At 47.0% G+C, this 19,729-nt stretch overlaps 1 protein-coding gene across 1 annotated transcript in view; it reads right to left on the bottom strand.

The window, feature by feature from the left end:
• LOC134608806 (monocarboxylate transporter 7-like) overlaps positions 1–19,329 on the bottom strand; it is a 32,634-nt gene extending 13,305 nt beyond the window's left edge. The window contains exons 1-2 of the mRNA XM_063451951.1: positions 19,104–19,329; positions 18,513–18,656 (exon numbers count right to left, since the gene is read on the bottom strand). Of these exons, the coding sequence (XP_063308021.1) occupies positions 18,513–18,656; positions 19,104–19,329 (370 nt within the window). The remainder of the gene's footprint in view (positions 1–18,512; positions 18,657–19,103) is intronic.
• Between the last annotated feature and the right edge of the window lie 400 nt (positions 19,330–19,729).

Consider the following 19,729-nt stretch of genomic DNA (forward strand, 5'->3'; position numbering starts at 1 on the left):
AGGGAATGTGTGTAATGTATGGTGTGTCTCTCTGTCTGACTCTATGTTTATTGACTTCACTGTCCACCTGGGTGTCATCCTTGTTGGGAAAAGTTGCATAAAAGGCCAGTGTGGCCCCATTAAAAATCAGTTCAGCTTAACCCTCAACACGTAGCCTTGTCTCGTGCTTGTAGGGAACCTGCTTCACAACTAATCACTAGCTCTTGTAAGAGCTCTACTACCTATTTGGAGATTTGATCGGCTGCGATGACATCTGGAGAATACTGCAGCATAGCTCCATCTATAGGAAAAGGACGTCTTTAACTGCATACACCCCTTTGATACTCAAGGGGTGTATGCAGTTAAAGACGCCCTATAAGTCTTATTTATTATTATTTTACACCTTCTTGTTGTGGTGGCTGGCTAGCAAGTGCAATTCTATCTAGCCCCCCTAAATATAGTAATATCTTAACTATATTCCAGTCTGCTGGTGCGGTCTCTGCCCCATATCTGCCTCTTTTGCTAACATCATCAGAAGTGATGATCTCAGTCAATTAAAATGCTTCCCCATAGGAAAGCATTGGATTGGCTGAGATTGTCAATTCTGATTGTCACGCCAAGGGTGCATAATTCATTGTTGCACTATAGAATATTGCCATTTAATGTAATTTATGTAGTGCATATATGAATTGGCCACTTAGTAGAGTTCAGATGACAGAAGGGGTAATGTAAATTGCAAAGGAATGTGAAAAGGGCCAGATGGCTTACAAGAAGCATGTCAAACTCAAAGGCTAACACAGGCAAAATAAACAAGGTTTAAGTTTATATAGGCTGCAAAAAAACAAAAACTTCAGTTTTCACAGAGACGTAGGTTTATTTAGAAAAGTACAGTATAAAAAAAGTTGCCATAATACAGACAAGGGGCTGTGTAGGAGGGGGGCTGGCAGGGAACGTTTACTTACCTCTCCTGCAGCTCCCTTCTCCTCCGCGCTGGTCCGGTCAGCTCCCTCTGCAAGTCCCAGTGTAAGTCTCGCGAGAGCCGCGGGGTCAGAGTGCGGCTGCAAGACTTTCACTGGGAGCTGACAGAGGAGCTGACCGGACCTCGCGGAGGAGAAGGGAGCTGACAGGAGCTGCAGGAGAGGTAAGTAAACGCTCTCTGCCAGCCCCCTCCACTGAACTGCCAATGCCACTGGACCACCAGGGAGTGAGAGCCCCCCTCCCTGCCATGTATCAAGCAGGGAGGGGGGACGAAAAAATAAATAAAAATGTAAATAATAAAATATTAATAATAATAATAATAATAAAATTAAGAAAAATATTAATATAACAAAAAAATATTAATATTAAAATTATAATAATTAAAAAAATAATAATAAAAATGCCCACTCCCCACCAAGGCTCTGCATCACACTCTGCATCACACACACACACTGTATTCATACACACACACTGACCTCATACACACACACTGACCTCATACACACACACACTGCATTCATACACACACACACTGCACTCATACACACACACACACACACACACACTGCATTCATACACACACTGCATTCATACACACACACTGCATTCATTATATACACACACTGTAAATAAATATTCAATTAATATCATTTTTTTAGGATCTAATTTTATTTAGAAATTTACCAGTAGCTGCTATACTTACCCAGTGAAAGAAGAAGAATGTTACACTGTATACAATTTCAAATAAAATGTATACAAACATAGCCAGGATTCAGCTGTAAGCATTTGCAACACTTACAACAATCAAGTAACATACATTCATATAAAATGTAAGTTACTTAGCCTTTTAGTAAGTTACTAAAAGGCTGAAAGACCTGAATTGGTCTTTCAGCCATATTTACTAATACTAAGTAAAGATTACTTAGTATAATGAGGTGGGACCTTTAACTAAATACCTGTAAAAATAAAAATAAACTTACCTTTCAATGTTTTCTTTCTTCTAAAATCTTCTTTTTTTAGCCCCAAAAAAGGCCAAATAAAAATACATAATAACCGACGCAATTAAAAAAAAACAAGCACAAAAAACAATAATCCATCTTCAACCCGGGGAGGGCTCCGTGCAGACTGAAGGCTTATAAAACCTTTCCCCGCCCTGCAATTAGGCTCAGAGCACTCTGATTGGTGGGTTTAAACCATCTAATCAGAGTGATCTGACAGGTAAGTCTCTACATTTACCTGTCACAGCACTCTGATTGGTTGGTTTGAAATCCACCAATCAGAGTGCTCTGTGTCATTTTACACAGCGTGGGAAAGTTCTTTGGAATTTTCCCACGCTGTGTAATTTGACTCATAACACTCTGATTGGTTACTTAATCCACCAATCAGAGAGTTATGAGTCAAATTACACAGTGTTTGTTTATTTTTAATTGAGTCGGTTATTATGGCTTTTTATATGGCCTTTTTTGGGGCTGAAAAAACCGATTTTAGAAGAAAGAAAACATCAAATGGTAAGTTTATGTTTATTTTTACAGGTATTTAGTTAAAGGTCCCCCCTCATTATTTTTAGGGTGAGGGGGGTAGGTAGGGGTTTACTTTTTGGGGGAGGGGGTGACTAGGGGTTTGGGGACCCCTAGTCACCTGGGGGAGGGGGGTTAAGTTTGCATTTAGGGCCCCCCCAATTTGTATTTTGGGCCCCCACCCACCATTCAGGGGTGGGGGCCAGGGGGGAGGACAATAGGTCCCCCCCCTTATTCTTGTTTAGGGCCCCCACCCACCGTTCAGGGGTGGGGGCCAGGGGGGAGGACAATAGGCCCCCCCTAATTTGTATTTAGGGCCCCCACCTGCCACTCAGGGGTGGGGGCCAGGGGGGAGGACATTAGGTCCCCCCCCTTATGCTTGTTTAGGGCCCCCACCCACCATTCAGGGGTGGGGGCCAGGGGGGAGGACATTAGGTTTTTTTTATTTTTTTTAACAGTTAGCAGCCACAGTAATTTTTACTTAGTATTAGTAAATTTGTCTGTCAATTTAGGTCTTTCAGTCTTTTGGTAGATAACTCCCTAATACCGTGGGAATTAGGGAGTTATCTACCAAGCGGCTCCAAGTAAAGTACCGAAGTACCGAAGTTGCTAAAGTTCCGAAGTGCCAAAGTGTTCAAGTGCCAAAGTTGCCGAAGTGCCGAATTGCCGAAGTCCCAAATTTCGGAATGCCGAACCGAGCCGAATATTTTCCCCATGCTCATGCCTAGCTATCAATAACATAAAAAATACATTTTTACCGATAGACCCCATGCCGCCAGACCAACCCCCAGTAAGGGCACAGACACCCAAAGGGATACCAGATGGGTCTGCCCCAGTTACCCAGCGGGACTTTCAGAACCTGGTCGGGGAACTCAAAACCCTCCTGGCATCCAGCACAGCATCCATAAAAACAGATGTGCAGGCTATTGCCGACAGGGTGCAGTCCACAGAGGACGATATTTCCGGCATTAAGCAGGGATTGACAACCCTACATGACTCGGTCCTGGCCCTACGAGCCCAACAGCAAGCAATCTCTCTCCACTATACCGCCTTTGATGACAGAACAAGGCGCAACCACCTTAAGATCAGGAGAGTACCAGACGCAATCATATCTGACGAACTGCCTCACTATATGAGGCGCCTCGTAGCCGCTGTCCTGCCGCCAACGCATGCCAAAAAATGTAACACAGATGGGATATACCGCCTACCATCCTCAGGCAGAGCAGCCCCAAATGCGGTTCGAGATGTGATTGTACGCTGCACCACCTCCCAAGACAAGAGCAGGCTGATGACAGCTCTCCGGGGCAAGACACCATTAACATTTGAAGGCGCACAACTCACAGTCTATCAAGACCTCACTAGATCCACGCTACAATGGCGAAGATCGCTGCACCTGGTCACCAGCACCCTCAGAGAAGCGGGACTGGAATATCACTGGAGGTCCCCCAGGTTCCTGGTGGTCACACACAGGGGAACTGTCCATAAACTCTCCACACTAGCAGAGGTCCCGGCATTCTGTAAGGCACTGGGCTTTCCCGCACCCACGCAGGATGCCGACCGACGCAGCAGATACCTGACTCCCCCGGACACAATAATAACCAGGTCACACACAGTTTACCCCCAGCTGAGATGCTTCTATCTTGTTAGCCCCGAGAAATTCCCAGTTTGCCGCTATGTTCCCAACCCTCCCCCCACCCCGGGGCCCTCCAGGGCTTAGGGTAAGTTTAGAAGGAGGCCTTGCATTAAGCTCACCCATATCACGCAGCCATCCTCCCGGAGCAGTTCACACACTCCTGATAATGTACCAGTGCTGGTCCATAATCTTAACGGTTCATTCCTGTTCTCACACTAATTGCATGGGTTCAGGGATGGCCACAGTGGTTATTTCTGAAGTTGGGAGCGTTAAGGTCAAGCCTGAGGCCCTCGTCTATATGGGACAGATAGGTTATGAGTTCTTCTAAATCCTCTGGCAAGTCCCTAGCTGCAACCTCATCCAACAAAGTATCCGAGAGACCATTCATAAATATGTCTACAAATGCCTGGTTGTTCCATCGCACTTCTGCAGCATAAGTGCGAAATTCTAAAGCGTACTCCACAAGAGGAAGGGATCCTTGTTCCATCTTAAGAAGAGTTTTGGCTGCATTCACTCATCTTCCTGGGGGATCAAAGGTTTGTTTGAATGCAGCCACAAACTCAGTTGTATACCAAGGGGTTGTTATTTTAACATAAAGGGTTTGCCCATATCAATGCCCTATCTACAAGTAGGTTGATCATAAAACCCACTCTAGTCCTTTTGATAGGGTAGGCCCTGGGTTGTAATTCGAAGTGTATGCTGACTTGGTTTAAAAACCCTCAGCATGCACCTCCGTAACGTAAAGGGGACGTCATATGAGTGGACGTATTAACTGTGGCAACCTCTAGGTTAAGTGAAGCAACTACAGGTATAGGATTTTGCGCTTCGGTTTGCAGATGTGCTGTACGAGCCAGTAAAGTCTGCAGAGCAAGGGCAAACTGGTCCATTTCCTCGAACCGCACATCATGGCCAGAAGCTTGTGGGTTGACACTTGCAGGGTCCAAGGTCCTATTCTAATATCACGGTCGTGTGATAACCCAACACGCAGTATGTAAACCCACAAAAAATCCAAGCATGTATTACTGAACCTTAAAATGGTCGGATTTAACGTAGGTGAAAAAGAGTAGTCAGAGGATAGACAAAAATCATAATACCAGAGATCAGGAGAATGATACAAGAATAGCCGGGTCAGCATACTAGAAATCAGGAGGTCAAAATACAAACCGAGTCAGGGAACCAGAAAACAGGAACGTCAAAATCCAAGCCGGGTCAGTATACAAAACCAACAGTAAATATGCAAGACGAATCAAAGAGCACTAAGGGGAAAATAAGGAACCACAATAGGGCAAGGAACAAGGCAAAAGGCACCCCTTTTATAAGGGAGCGTCTTTTGCTTTAAGGCCACGGGGCCGCGTCAATGACGTCATGACGTTGGAGCGCATGCGCCACGTCATAAAAAGGGGGTGACTCCAGCGGCCGGCGTGTTACATGCTTAACTCGTTGGAAGAGGAGTCTGCCCTGGATCCTGCACCACGTGGGCATGATGGAATAAGGTAAGAGATCTTGACAACTTTGCTGGGAGGGCAGATTGTGTGTTAGTCTGTGCCAGAGCCAGAGATGTATGCAATACCATGAGGGAATGGGCAAAAACAACTTCACAGGAAGCTAGGGGAGGATGAGTGTGTGTGCCTATCTGTGCCAGAGCCAGAAATGTTTGAGATGCCATGTGAAAAAAAAAGTGGTTTAACTCATTGGGAGTCAGGGCAGGATGAGTTGGTATGTTCACCTGTGCCTCAACCAGGAATAGGTCAGGTGCGAGAACCAGGAGAGTTTGAGGGTCTATGTGAGAGGATGGCCTGGCTGGGTGAGGAAATTATGTAAGTGTGGGCAACATTCTGTGCCTGACCATGGGGTGTCAAAGGTGTCCTGTGAAAATGTACAGAAAAAACCTTCTAGCAAGAGGGGGTTGAATGAATATATGTGCAAAAATGTGCCTGAAGCAAATGTATTTAATGTGCTGTGTATAAAATGTGGAGGGACAGCATGGCTATGAGGGAGAGCAGAATGTTTGTGAGCCGTACTCCGTGCCAGACTCAGCCAGTTCCCAAGGTTCTGTTTGTGTGAGGAGATGGAGTGGAAGCGAGGGAGAGACAGTGGTTTCATCGGTAGGAAAGTCGACCCATCCACAGTCTGCCCAAAGTGAAGGGCAGGGACAGACTCAGCCTGTGGATCCAGGGAGTATGGCCGCATGGGAGCATACTGTTAGGGAAACAAGGAACCTTGTCACCTTATCACCACCACACGTCACGCATACACCCAAGCCAGCTCAGGAGCAGGAGTCTGTCTCTAAGCAACTGTCTGGTTCTGAACGAAAGGTTCAGAGTCAGATAGTGCAATGAGCCCAGCAGACAGACCACACAATAAAAGAGATGAAGGGTGTTGATACAATCAAATGGGAGTGTTTTCTGTCTCATCTTTTGTGTGTTTACAGGGGGGTACTGCAGAAATCTGTTGGTTTCTTCCCCTTAGAGATTCTACATGGGTGCAGTGGGTGTGGCCCAAGGGATGTGACCAGAGAGCAGTGGGAAATGGAAACAGGCAAATCAGGCATGTTTGTTGTGGATATGGCTGTTATATGGCTTAGGGACTAAATACAAGCCTTTTTGGGGGAGGTGTGAGAACACATGAGGGCTACCCCATTCATACATAAACAGTGCTATGAAAAAGATGAGTGTATGGTGTGAAGGCAAAAAAAAGAACAAGTGTTGATACACAAGGTAGAAGCATGAGAGCCTTCTCCTATTGCGTCTCTTATTTGGGGGAGGTGTCATGCCAAGGGTATGTAATTCATTGTTGCACTATAGAATATTCCCATTTAATGTAATTTACGTAGTGCATATATGAATTGGCCACTTGGTAGAGGTCAGATGACAGAAGGGGTAGGAATGTGAAAGGGGTCAGATGACTTACAACATGGATTGATTCTTTGATTAATCAAAGGCTCTGCAAGGTGGACTGTGAAATTCTACACTTGAAAAGCCTGTATGTCTAGTTCCAATGTAAACTAACTGACTTCAACCATATGGCCTGTAACTCTTAATTGATGAGTTAATTTCTTAAAATATTAATGATCATTAGCTTTCAAGAAAAAAAACCCTTGTGTTCCAGTATTAGATCCAAAAGAAACATTAATACTTATCCACAGATTAATAATTAAGCCTACTTTTTATTATATTTAGAATGGGACAAGCACAATCTTCTAATCAATCCCAAACATGATTGGCGTAACTTAACCATATGGGAAGGGATTGTGATGTCCGCTATATTGGGTCACAAGTAAGAAGTGTGCCGTATCTATGGAATGGAAAAATGGTAACAAATTCATAGATGCAATTATTATTTCGTTGGCACGTACAAAAGAGGAGATCGAAGAAAACATTTCTATTTGGATTCATGTTGGTCTGGAACACAAGGGGGTGGTCACTAGAGGTTTCTAGAGGTTAGCCTTTTCTTCACCTCTGGGCCAGGCTTGGTAATCCACAGGGTATATATCCAATGCTATCGAAATGCATATTGTACTTGCTTGGGGCCAAAATCTAATTTTGAGTGAGTCACCATCTTCCTTGCCAGAGACCCCCAGGGCAGAAGTTTTACCTGAGTTTAAACCTGAGTAAGTGATTGGGACTGTGACAGACCCCTTTTGGAGTGACAGATACCATCTCGGAGAATTGCCGTTGTATTTGGATTATTGTGGATTTCGGGTACTTGTGGATCCGTACGGTACACACCGCCACGTGGAGAGAACAATGGGTCGCGCCCATTTTGACCGCATGAACTAATGACCGAACACTCACGAACTTTCCACACGACGAATTTCAACCTTACCGGTAACGTACGCCCATGCTGGTCGACAGATCCAAAGTACCGAAATAGAGACACCGGATCCAAGAGAGGGTTTTTGTTTATGTTATATGGTTCCTGAGTAAATGGTGCAAACGTGTATCTAGCGAACGGCCCAACCGATCTAGGGGATTTTCCCGTATATTGTTCCCTTAGATCTCCGCTCCCTAATACACGTAGCACATTGCATTTTCGTTATATATTGTGTGTGTTATTAAACATGTAATAATCGTGAAATATTCTGCCCGGTACAGTGGGAGTGACTCCCACTGTAAATGTATTATCTCCTCCGGATACGGGGAGGAGTTGTTGTACGGCATAAAAGCCCGAGTTGCAGAATAAACATTATTCCGACTTTGACCCTCAACACAGAGTCTCGTCTCGTGCTTGTAGGGGATGGCTATTACTTGGATTCGTAATTACTGGGAACCTGTTATGCTTTAGCTGACTTCATCTTGGGGGAAAGGACACCTTCTCAGCGGCGTAAACCCCTACTACACCAGGGTGCCGCTACAATTGGTGGCAGCGGCGGGATCGTTCTTTCACCCCAGAGGGACAGCTACCGAGAGCAATCAGGATGGAGGCCTACTACGGAAGGTTGAAACGATCTACCCTAAAAGACTTGTTGGAGAGCCGTGGTCGTTCGGCTAGCAACAAAAAGAAAAGAGACATTTTGGCAGAATTGGTCGCATTGGACTTAGCTGAACAGAATGGCGAACTGGGTGTCGAACCAAACCCAGAACCGGAGATCGCATTGGTCCGAACCCCGGAAGACGAACGATTCGACCACGAGGTGAGGGTAAGGCTGGCTCACTACGGACCAAACCCCTCACCTAGGATCGTGACTCAAGTAATTGCGGCGGTCGATGCCAACCGGCGCCAGACTTCAACCAGCGCCAGTCCAATTGCTGGGACTTTTCAAACTCCCGAGGAAAAGAGGAAAGTACACTTTGCCGCTTTTAAAAATTTTGTGGAAACAGAGGGGGAGATTGACCAATACTTAGCGGATTTTGAGCGTCAATGTGCCTTACATAAAGTACCCTCCGAGGAGTGGGTTAAAATTTTGTCTGGCAAATTATCCGGACGAGCCAGTAATGCTTTCCGGGCGATCCCGGACCATGAGGTGGGAAATTATCGATTGGTCAAGGAAGCTCTATTGTCCCGATATGCGGTAACCCCCGATGCATATCGGAGACGCTTCCGGGAATCCCGAAAGCAAACCGGTGACTCCTACACCGAATGGGCCTGCCGATTACAACGCACGGCTGGCCACTGGATGGATGGGTGCCAAGCTACCACCGCGGAGGAGGTATTACAATTGTTTTTGTTGGAGCATTTTTTTGAAAAGGTGGACAAGGAGCTCAGAGAGTGGATTCGGGATAGGAGACCCCTTACCCTACCCGAAGCCGCCCGGCTGGCCGACGAGTATGCAGACGCCCGCAAACCCGACCCCTCGGTCCAAAAGACAGCTCCCCGAGTAGAAAGCCGCCCCGTCGGCCCTACTCCAACCACCCCCGCTAATCAACCTAGCTACAACACTTCCTCCCGCTTCGCCCAGTCCAGTGTCCCGGACCGCCGGCGGTGCCATAGGTGCCAACAGGTGGGCCACCTGAGAGACAAATGCCCACTAGATCCAGCTCGACAAGCTTCTTGGAGGAAGCCCGCTGAAGGGAACACCCGGCCCTTTACCTCAGGGGCCCATTGCATTGAAGCCCAGCCCCTGGGGGAAGAGCAATGGGAAATTTTGCACGAGGCCATCCCCTATGATCGGCATCGACATTAATTTAGCCTTGGTAACCGACCACAATCCATTGGTATGGCTTAACCGGGTCGCAGGAGACAATGGCCGATTGCTAAGATGGAGCTTGGCCCTGCAAACGTACAATTTCACCATCAGCTATCGACCCGGTAAGCTAAATGGCAACGCCGATGGGCTGTCTCGACAACTTGACAATTCTCCGGACAAGTGAATTCCGGTCATCCCTAAGTTAATCCGAAAGGATCAAGCCAGGTCTGCCGGAGTGTACCACTAGGAGGGAGCCGTGTGACAGACCCCTTTTGGAGTGACAGACACCATCTCGGAGAATTGCCATTGTATTTGGATTATTGTGGATTTCGGGTACTTGTGGATCCGTACGGTACACACCGCCACGTGGAGAGAACAATGGGTCGCGGCCATTTTGACCGCATGAACTAATGACCGAACACTCACGAACTTTCCACACGACGAATTTCAACCTTACCGGTAACGTACGCCCATGCTGGTCGACAGATCCAAAGTACCGAAATAGAGACACCGGATCCAAGAGAGAGTTTTTGTTTATGTTATATGGTTCCTGAGTAAATGGTGCAAACGTGTATCTAGCGAACGGCCCAACCGATCTAGGGGATTTTCCCGTATATTGTTCCCTTAGATCTCCGCTCCCTAATACACGTAGCACATTGCATTTTCGTTATATATTGTGTGTGTTATTAAACATGTAATAATCGTGAAATATTCTGCCCGGTACAGTGGGAGTGACTCCCACTGTAAATGTATTATCTCCTCCGGATACGGGGAGGAGTTGTTGTACGGCATAAAAGCCCGAGTTGCAGAATAAACATTATTCCGACTTTGACCCTCAACACAGAGTCTCGTCTCGTGCTTGGAGGGGATGGCTATTACTTGGATTCGTAATTACTGGGAACCTGTTATGCTTTAGCTGACTTCATCTTGGGGGAAAGGACACCTTCTCAGCGGCGTAAACCCCTACTACACCGGGGTGCCGCTACAGGGACTTCTGTTATTTTTTCCTTTTAGTTTTTTATCTGTTGTTGGTGTAAATAATTTGTTTATCATCTATTTTTTGTATGCATTGTGACTATTTGATGCTCATAATAAATATTCCTTTATTGTGTTCTGCCTTTGTCTGGTAAAGAATCACGTTACCAGAATAGACTAATTAGTGTTATGCAATAACATAAATATTGTGCTAAGTTGTATTTGGTGTTTTTTTTTATTAATTTACGTGGGGGACGAAGGCACCCCATTTATAAATTGTCTTGGTGGTGGCAGTGTTAACATTTTAATATTTATATTACCGTATATACTCGAGTATAAGCCGACCCGAATATAAGCCGAGGCCCCTAATTTTTCCCCAAAAAACTGGGAAAACTTATTGACTCGAGTATAAGACTAGGGTGGGAAATGCAGCAGCTACTGGTAAATTTCTAAATAAAATTAGATCCTAAAAAAAATATATTAATTGAATATTTATTTACAGTGTGTGTATAATGAATGCAGTGTGTGCATATGAGTGCAGCGTGTGTGTGTATGAGTGCAGCGTGTGTGTATGAGTGCAGTGTGTGTATGAGTGCAGTGTGTGTATGAGTGCAGCGTGTGTGTGTATGAGTGCAGCGTGTGTATGAGTGCAGCGTGTGTATGAGTGCAGTGTGTGTGTGTATGAATGCAGTGTGTGTGTGTATGAATGCAGTGTGTGTGAGTGCAGTGTGTGTGTATGAGTGCAGTGTGTGTATGAATGCAGTGTATGAATGCAGTGTGTGCAGGGCCGGTGCAAGGATATTTGCCCCCCCCCCCATATGTCCTGACCTCCCCTCCTCCTCCCTCAGTGGTCCTTACCTCCCCACCCCCGTGTTCCTTCACCCCCCTCCCCCAGTGGTCCTTACCCTCCCCTCCCCTAGTGGTCCTTACTTCCCCCTCCCCTCCCCTAGTGGTCCTTACTTCCCCCTCCCTTCCCCTAGTGGTCCTTATCCCCCCCCTCCCTCCCATAGTGGTCCTTATCCCCCCTCCCTCCCATAGTGGTCCTTATCCCCCTCCCTCCCATAGTGGTCCTTATCCCCCCCTCCCTCCCATAGTGGTCCTTATCCCCCCTCCCTCCCATAGTGTTCCTTTTCTCCCCCCCTCCCTCCCATAGTGGTCCTTATCCCACCCCCCTCCCTCCGATAGTGGTCCTTATCCCCCCCTCCCTTCCATAGTAGTCCTTATCCCCCCCTCCCTCCCATAGTGGTCCTTATCCCCCCCTCCCTCCCATAGTGGTCCTTATCCCCCCCTCCCTCCCATAGTGGTCCTTATCCCCCCCTCCCTCCCTCCCATAGTGGTCCTTATCCCCCCCTCCCTCCCATAGCGGTCCTTATACCCCCCTCCCTCCCATAGTGGTCCTTATACCCCCCTCCCTCCCATAGCGGTCCTTATACCCCCCCTCCCTCCCATAGTGGTCCTTATCCCACCCCCTCCCTCCCATAGTGGTCCTTATACCCCCTTTTTATTATTATTATTATTTTTTATTTTATATATTTTTATTTATTTTTCGTCCCCCCTCCCTGCTTGATACATGGCAGGGAGGGGGGCTCTCCTTCCCTGGTGGTCCAGTGGCAGTTCAGTGGGGGGGAGAGGGGGACTGGCAGAGCTGTACTTACCTGTTCTGCAGCTCCTGTCAGCTCTCTCCTCCTCCGCGCCGTCCGTGCAGCTCCTTCTATCAGCTCACACTGTAAGTCTCGCGAGAGCCGCGGCTCTCGCGAGATTTACACTGGGAGCTGACCGAGGTGCTGAACGGACGGCGCGGAGGAGGAGAGAGCTGACAGGAGCTGCAGAACAGGTAAGTACAGCTCTGCCAGCCCCCCTCTCCCCCAGTCTGTATTATGGCAATGCAAATTGCCATAATACAGACCTTGACTCGAGTATAAGCCGAGTTGGGGTTTTTCAGCCCAAAAAATGGGCTGAAAAACTCGGCTTATACTCGAGTATATACGGTATTATGGTTAAGTTTGGGTAGTGTTAAGTGGGAATTTATCATTATTTCCGTTTTAGTGCAGACAAATAGTGATCTTTAACCCTTTCACCACCACAACTATGTCAGGCACACTCTTGAAGTAGTAGTGACAAATTATGTGATTTATTATGTTTTCTAGGCGGTGAGGTCTATGATCTCCTCAACTAGAGCATGGCCCCTATCTGCCTCAGGCCCTCTGTCCATGACCTATCTGCCCGAGTCGTCAGTCCTACACTGAACAAAAGTCCAACATAAATATCAGGATTAGTGATGTCCCGAACGGTTCGCTGGCGAATAGTTCCTGGCGAACATAACTTGTTCTTGTTCGCCACGGATGGCGAACATATGCGATGTTCGGTCTGCCCCCTATTCGTCATCATTGAGTAAACTTTGACCCTGTACCTCACAGTCAACAGACACATTCCAGCCAATCAGCAGCAGACCCTCCCTCCCAGACCCTCCCACCTCCTGGATAGCATCCATTTTAGATTCATTCTGAAGCTGCATTCTTAGTGAGAGGAGGGACAGTGTAGCTGCTGATGATTTAATAGGGAATTCGATAGCTAGGCTAGTGTATTCAGTGTCCACTACAGTCCTGAAGGACTCATCTGATCTCTGCTGTAAGGACAGCACCCCAAAAAGCCCTTTTTAGGGCTAGAACATCAGTCTGCTTTTTTTTTTTTTCTGTGTAATCTAATTGCAGTTGCCTGCCTGCCAGCCAGCGTGTGTGTCCACGTGCCACCACTCATATCTGGTGTCACAATAGCTTGCATTTAAAAAAACAACAACTTTTTTGACTGTAATATAATAGCAGTCAGTTTCCTTCACACGTGTGCCTTTCAAGGCCTGCCAGGGCACAGTGTCACACCAGTGCAACTCATAACTGGTGTAACAGTAGTGTACATTTTAAAAAAAAAACTAGAAATTTGACTGTGAAATAATAGCAGTCAGTTTCCTTCACACGTGTGCATTTCAGGGCCTGCCAGGGCACAGTGTCACAACAGTGCAACTCATATCTGGTGTAACAGTAGTGTACATTAAATAAAAAACTAGAAATTTGACTGTGAAATAATAGCAGTCAGTTTCCTTCACACGTGTGCGTTTCAGGGCCTGCCAGGGCACAGTGTCACACCAGTGCAACTCATATCTGGTGTAACAGTAGTGTACATTTAAAAACAAAACTAGAAATTTGACTGTGAAATAATAGCAGTCAGTTTCCTTCACACGTGTGCGTTTCAGGGCCTGCCAGGGCACCGTGTCACACCAGTGCAACTCATATCTGGTGTAACAGCAGTGTACATTTAAAAAAAAATTTTTTTTTAAATGTGATAGATTGAATAGCAGTTGTTGTCTGCAAGCATGCGTGTCAGGCCTACAGCGTCTACTCTGCCAACTTCTGCCAGTGCACAGTGCCACTCATATCTGTTGTCACAGTAGCTTGCACGCATAGTACCACTAATCGAAAAAAAAATGACAGGCAGAGGCAGGCCACCCCTCAGGGGCCGTCATGGTCGTGGTGCTGTGATTCCCTTTGGCCCTAGAATAATGCCCAGTGTTCAGAGGCCACGTACCCTGAACTCGAAGTTCTGAGGACATAGTTGACTGGCTAACACAGGACACCCAATCTTCTACAGCTTCCGCTCAGAACCTTGACGCACCACACTCCTCCAGCTTAGCTTCGGGTACCTCTCAAGTTACCACTCGCCCGCCTGCCGCCACCACCAACACTAGCACCACAGCCGCTTCACTTGATATGTTAGAGGAGTTATTTACACATCAGTTGGTAGAAATGAGTGATGCGCAAGCATTATTGCCAGAGGATGTAGATAACAGGGATATGTCTCAGTTAGGCAGCATTACACACATGGACGTACGGTGTGGTGATGATGATGTTGTACCCGCTGCTGCTTCCTTTGCTGAGTTGTCAGATACAAGTGAAGCGGTTGATGATGACGATGCGTCCGTGGATGTCACATGGGTGCCGGCTAGAAGAGAAGAAGAACAGGGGGAAAGTTCAGATGGGGACACAGAGAGGAGGAGGAGACAAGTTGGAAGCAGAGGGAGGTCGTCGCAAGGAGCTAGTGGCACAGTCAGACAGCATGCATCGGCACCCGGGGTCAGCCAGACAGCACGCCAATCAACGCATGCTGTTGCCACCACCAGAATGCCGTCATTGCAGAGCTCAGCAGTGTGGCATTTTTTTTGTGTGTCTACCTCTGACAACAGCGATGCCATTTGCAACCTGTGCCAAAAGAAACTGAGTCGTGGGAAGTCCAACACCCACCTAGGTACAACTGCTTTGCGAAGGCACATGATCGCACATCACAAACGCCTATGGGATCAACACATGAGTACAAGCAGCACACGAACTCAAAGCCGCCATCCTCCTCCTGGTCCAGCATCTTCAGCCCTGTCCTCCTTGCCCCCTCTCAACCATCCGCCACTCCATCTCTCGCCTTGAGCAGTTCCTGCTCATCTGCCCACAGTCAGGTGTCTGTCAAGGACATGTTTGAGCGTAACAAGCCAATGTCACAAAGTCACCCCCTTGCCCGGCATCTGACAGCTGGCTTGTCTGAACTCTTAGCCCACCAGCTTTTACCATACAAGCTAGTGGAGTCTGAGGCGTTCCAAAAATTTGTAGCTATTGGGACACCGCAGTGGAAGGTACCCGGCCGAAATTTCTTTGCACAAAAGGCAATCCCCAACCTGTACTCGATTGTGCAAAAGGAAGTAATGGCATGTCTGGCACACAGTGTTGAGGCAAGGGTCCATCTGACCACTGATACCTGGTCTGCAAAGCATGGTCAGGGCAGGTATATCATCTACACTGCGCATTGGGTAAACCTGCTGACGCCTGCCAAGCATGGAATGCGTGGCTCTGCAGAGGAGTTGGTGACACCGCCACGACTTGCAGGCAGGCCTGCTGCTACCTCCTCTACTCCTCCTACTCCATCCTCTTCCATAACCTCCTCGGCTGAGTCCTCTTCTGCTGCTGCGTCTTGCTCCACATCAACGGCACCCCCCCAGCTCCCCAGGTATTATTCCACATCCCGGATACGGCAGTGTCACGCCGTCTTGGGGTTGATTTGCCTGAAAGCAGAGAGTCACACTGGACCAGCACTCCTGTCCGCCCTGAACACACAGGTGGATCAGTGGCTGACTCCGCACCAACTGGAGATCGGCAAAGTGGTTTGTGACAACGGAAGAAATTTGTTGGCGGCATTGAATTTGGGCAAGTTGACACATGTGCCGTGCATGGTACATGTGTGTAATCTGATCGTACAACGCTTTGTGCATAAGTACCCAGGCTTACAGGACGTCCTGAAGCAGGCCAGGAAGGTGTGTGGCCATTTCAGGCGTTCCTACACTGCCATGGCGCACTTTGCGGATATCCAGCGGCGAAACAACATGCCAGTGAGGCGCTTGATGTGCGACAGCCCGACACGTTGGAATTCAACACTCCTAATGTTTGACCGCCTGCTCCAACAAGAAAAAGCCGTTAACGAGTATTTGTATGACCGGGGTGCTAGGACAGCCTCTGCGGAGCTGGGAATTTTTTTGCCACGTTACTGGACGCTCATGCGCAATGCCTGTAGTCTCATGCGTCCTTTTGAGGAGGTGACAAACCTAGTCAGTCGCACCGAAGGCATCATAAGCGACATCATAACATTTGTTTTCTTCCTGGAGCATGCCCTGCGAAGAGTGCTGGATCAGGCCGTAGATGAGCGTAAAGAGGAAGAGGAAGAGTTGTGGTCACCATCACCACCAGAAACAGCCTTATCAGCATCGCTTGCTGGACCTGCGGCAACGCTGGAAGAGGATTGTGAGGAAGAGGAGTCAGAGGAGGAATGTGGCTTTGAGGAGGAGGAGGAAGACCAACCACAACAGGCATCCCAGGGTGCTCGTTGTCACCTATCTGGTACCCGTGGTGTTGTACGTGGCTGGGGGGAAGAACATACCTTCAGTGTGATCACTGAGGACGAGGAACGGGACATGAGTAGCTCGGCATCCAACCTTGTGCAAATGGGGTCTTTCATGCTGTCGTGCCTGTTGAGGGACCTTGTATAAAAAGGCTGAAGGAGAACGACCTGTACTGGGTGTCCACGCTACTAGACCCCCGGTATAAGCAGAAAGTGCTTAAAATGTTACCAAATTACCGCAAGTCGGAAAGGATGCAGCAGTTCCAAAATAAATTAAAAAGTATGCTTTACACAGCGTATAAGGGTGATGTCAAAGCACAACGGGAATCTAACAGGGGAAGAGGTGAAAGTAATCCTCCTCCTCCCACGACCACGCCGGCAAGGACAGGACGCTTTACAGACGTGTTGTTGATGGAGGACATGCGGAGCTTTTTAAGTCCTATGCATCGCCACAGCCCTTCGGGGTCCACCCTCAGAGAACGACTCGACCGACAGGTAGCAGACTACCTCGCCTTAACTGCAGATATCGGAGCGATGAACCCCTTGACTACTGGGTGTGCAGGCTTGACCTGTGGCCTGAGCTATCCCAATTTGCGATAGAACTTCTGGCCTGCCCCGCTTCAAGTGTCCTGTCAGAAAGGACCTTCAGTGCAGCAGGAGGTATTGTCACTGAGAAGAGAAGTCGCCTAGGTCAAAAAAGTCTAGATTACCTCACCTTTATTAAGAACTGACAGTGGGCGATACATTCGACTAAAAAAGGCCTGATGAGGGGGACTACTTAACACACCACTCCTTTTTGGTGGCACATTAGATTACACGCGCAGTGCCCCAAATTTGAAGTAGGAGGACCGACCAAGCATCTTTTTCCATCTCCCGGTTCCTAAAATCGATGCCATATACACGTCCTCTGATAGGGTACGTAACAGGGATTAAACTGATAGCAATAGTACTACTTAACACACCTTATAATAACGCAGAGAGAGGCAACGCAGAGAGAGGAGTCTGAAGAAGAGGAGTCAGAGGAGGAAGGTGGCTTTGAGGAGGTGGAAGACCAAACACAGCAGGCGTCCCAAGGGGCTTGTTGTCACCTTTCGGGGACCCTTGGTGTTGTACGTGGCTGGGTGGAGGAATGACATCAGTGAGGACAAGGAACGGGACATGGCTAGCTTGGTATCCAACCTTGTGCAAATGGGGAGTTTGCGGTTGTGCAAATGGACTGTTTGCGGTTGTTTGCGGTGCGTTAAACGGGGAGTTTGGTCTGTCACTGTGAAGCGGGCGTAACCCTTACACTACCTGATCGATACAACATCATACCTGATGTTTTAAAGCACGTTATTCCAAACAATTTAGGAATGTTAGGTGATTTATGCCCTTTATGGATTAAAACCAGACTCTGCATCAACTATGTAATTTTCCATGGGAGTTTTGCCATGGATCCCCCTCCGGCATGCCACAGTCCAGGTGTTAGTCCCCTTGAAACAACGTTTCCATCACTATTGTGGCCAGAAAGAGTCCCTGTGGGTTTTAAAATTCGCCTGCCTATTGAAGTCTATGGCAGTTCGCCCGGTCGCGAACATTTGCGGAAGTTCGCGTCCGCCGTTCGCGAACGGAAAATTTTATGTTCGCGACATCAGTAATCAGGATCCCTCAGGTAAGGTTTCCTCAGACGGAAATCTTATGGCACTTTCCATGTGTGAATGTATTGTACTGGGAAATATTAGTTTTGCCACTACAAAGTTCTTTCACTCAGTCGCACAATGCTGGCCATAGGAGCAAGGAGGGTTTACTCTTTCTTTTCTACTAAGAGGTGTAAATGAGGGGCACTTACTAACATTTCTGGTACAATTTTGTATGATTTTGGGATTGGGGCACTTACCTGACATAACGCCAATTGAGATGTACATTGTGTTCACATTGCTTGCAAATGTGGTTACCAGCATGCCAATACTACAAAGCAATCCTCCAGCCATGACTACAAGACGATGTCCAAACTGACTGGTCAGGATACTAGCAATGGGAGCTAAAATTAAACAGATGACACTTTTGTTCCTGTAATTAAGAGTGTTCCATAACAAATCTAAATACATTTAGGGGTTATTCACTCAACTGGGAATTGCACATTTTGAGGAAAATTATAGCCTTTTTTCATCTTGCAATTCCTTTGTCAATTTGACACCCTTCCTAGAATATAATTTTTCTAGAATATAAAACCTTTCATGAAGAGAGCCTGAATTTAATGCTGAGTATTTCTTTGGTGATTCCCTTATCACTGAATTGTGGATTGACTAAAATAACCAGATAAACTTCCAGCCTATGAGCTGGTGTCTTTCTACGTGAGAGTGGGGCTAAAATGTCAAATAAATGTCTGCAGGTAACATGCAGTTCTTGTAGATCAAAGCATTTTCTATCCCTTCATATAAAGTCAGGTTACCTGACCTCCAAAGAACTATTCCTTTAAACCACTTACCTGTGACTGTGAAGACAAATGCACAGATAGAAAAGATCCATGATACTTTGTCGTTACTTTCATTAAAGTAGTCTTTTAGTTCATCAAAGAAAATTCCAAAAGTATTGATGATTCCGTATGTGAAGGCTTCCACAAAGAAAAAGGCCACGGCAATCACCCAGCCCCAGCCTCCATCAGGCACCTTTGTATAAACATTGGGGCGCATAAATTTCTTCATAGCAATCATGTTCGCCCTGAGGACACAAAGCCATATTACATCATACACATATTGGGGAAAAATAGTTACATTTACACAGTATTAGGAAATTATCTCTGAAGAAGCCACATTCTTTTGCTTTTCTAATCTCTATGGGCAGAAATAAGATGGCTGTAAAGCTAAATGGACACTCCAAGCACTGCAGATTATTTTAGTGGTCTGGGTGCTATAAGTCCATGGGTGTTGTCCACCAGTTTGCTGACAAACCATTTTGGAGCAGTTAAACATAAAACAGGAATCCCCTTGCAGCCACATTGATAATGTAGAATTTATACTTCTGCAGCATCAATGAGAACTTGTTTCCAGTTCTCTCAGTCTGACACTGCCATTCAAGGTCAGATAGATTGGCAATTTCTTATTCAGATTTCAG

This window comes from Pelobates fuscus, chromosome 1 (assembly GCF_036172605.1).
Source record: "Pelobates fuscus isolate aPelFus1 chromosome 1, aPelFus1.pri, whole genome shotgun sequence".
In the NCBI taxonomy this organism is placed as follows: domain Eukaryota; kingdom Metazoa; phylum Chordata; class Amphibia; order Anura; family Pelobatidae; genus Pelobates; species Pelobates fuscus.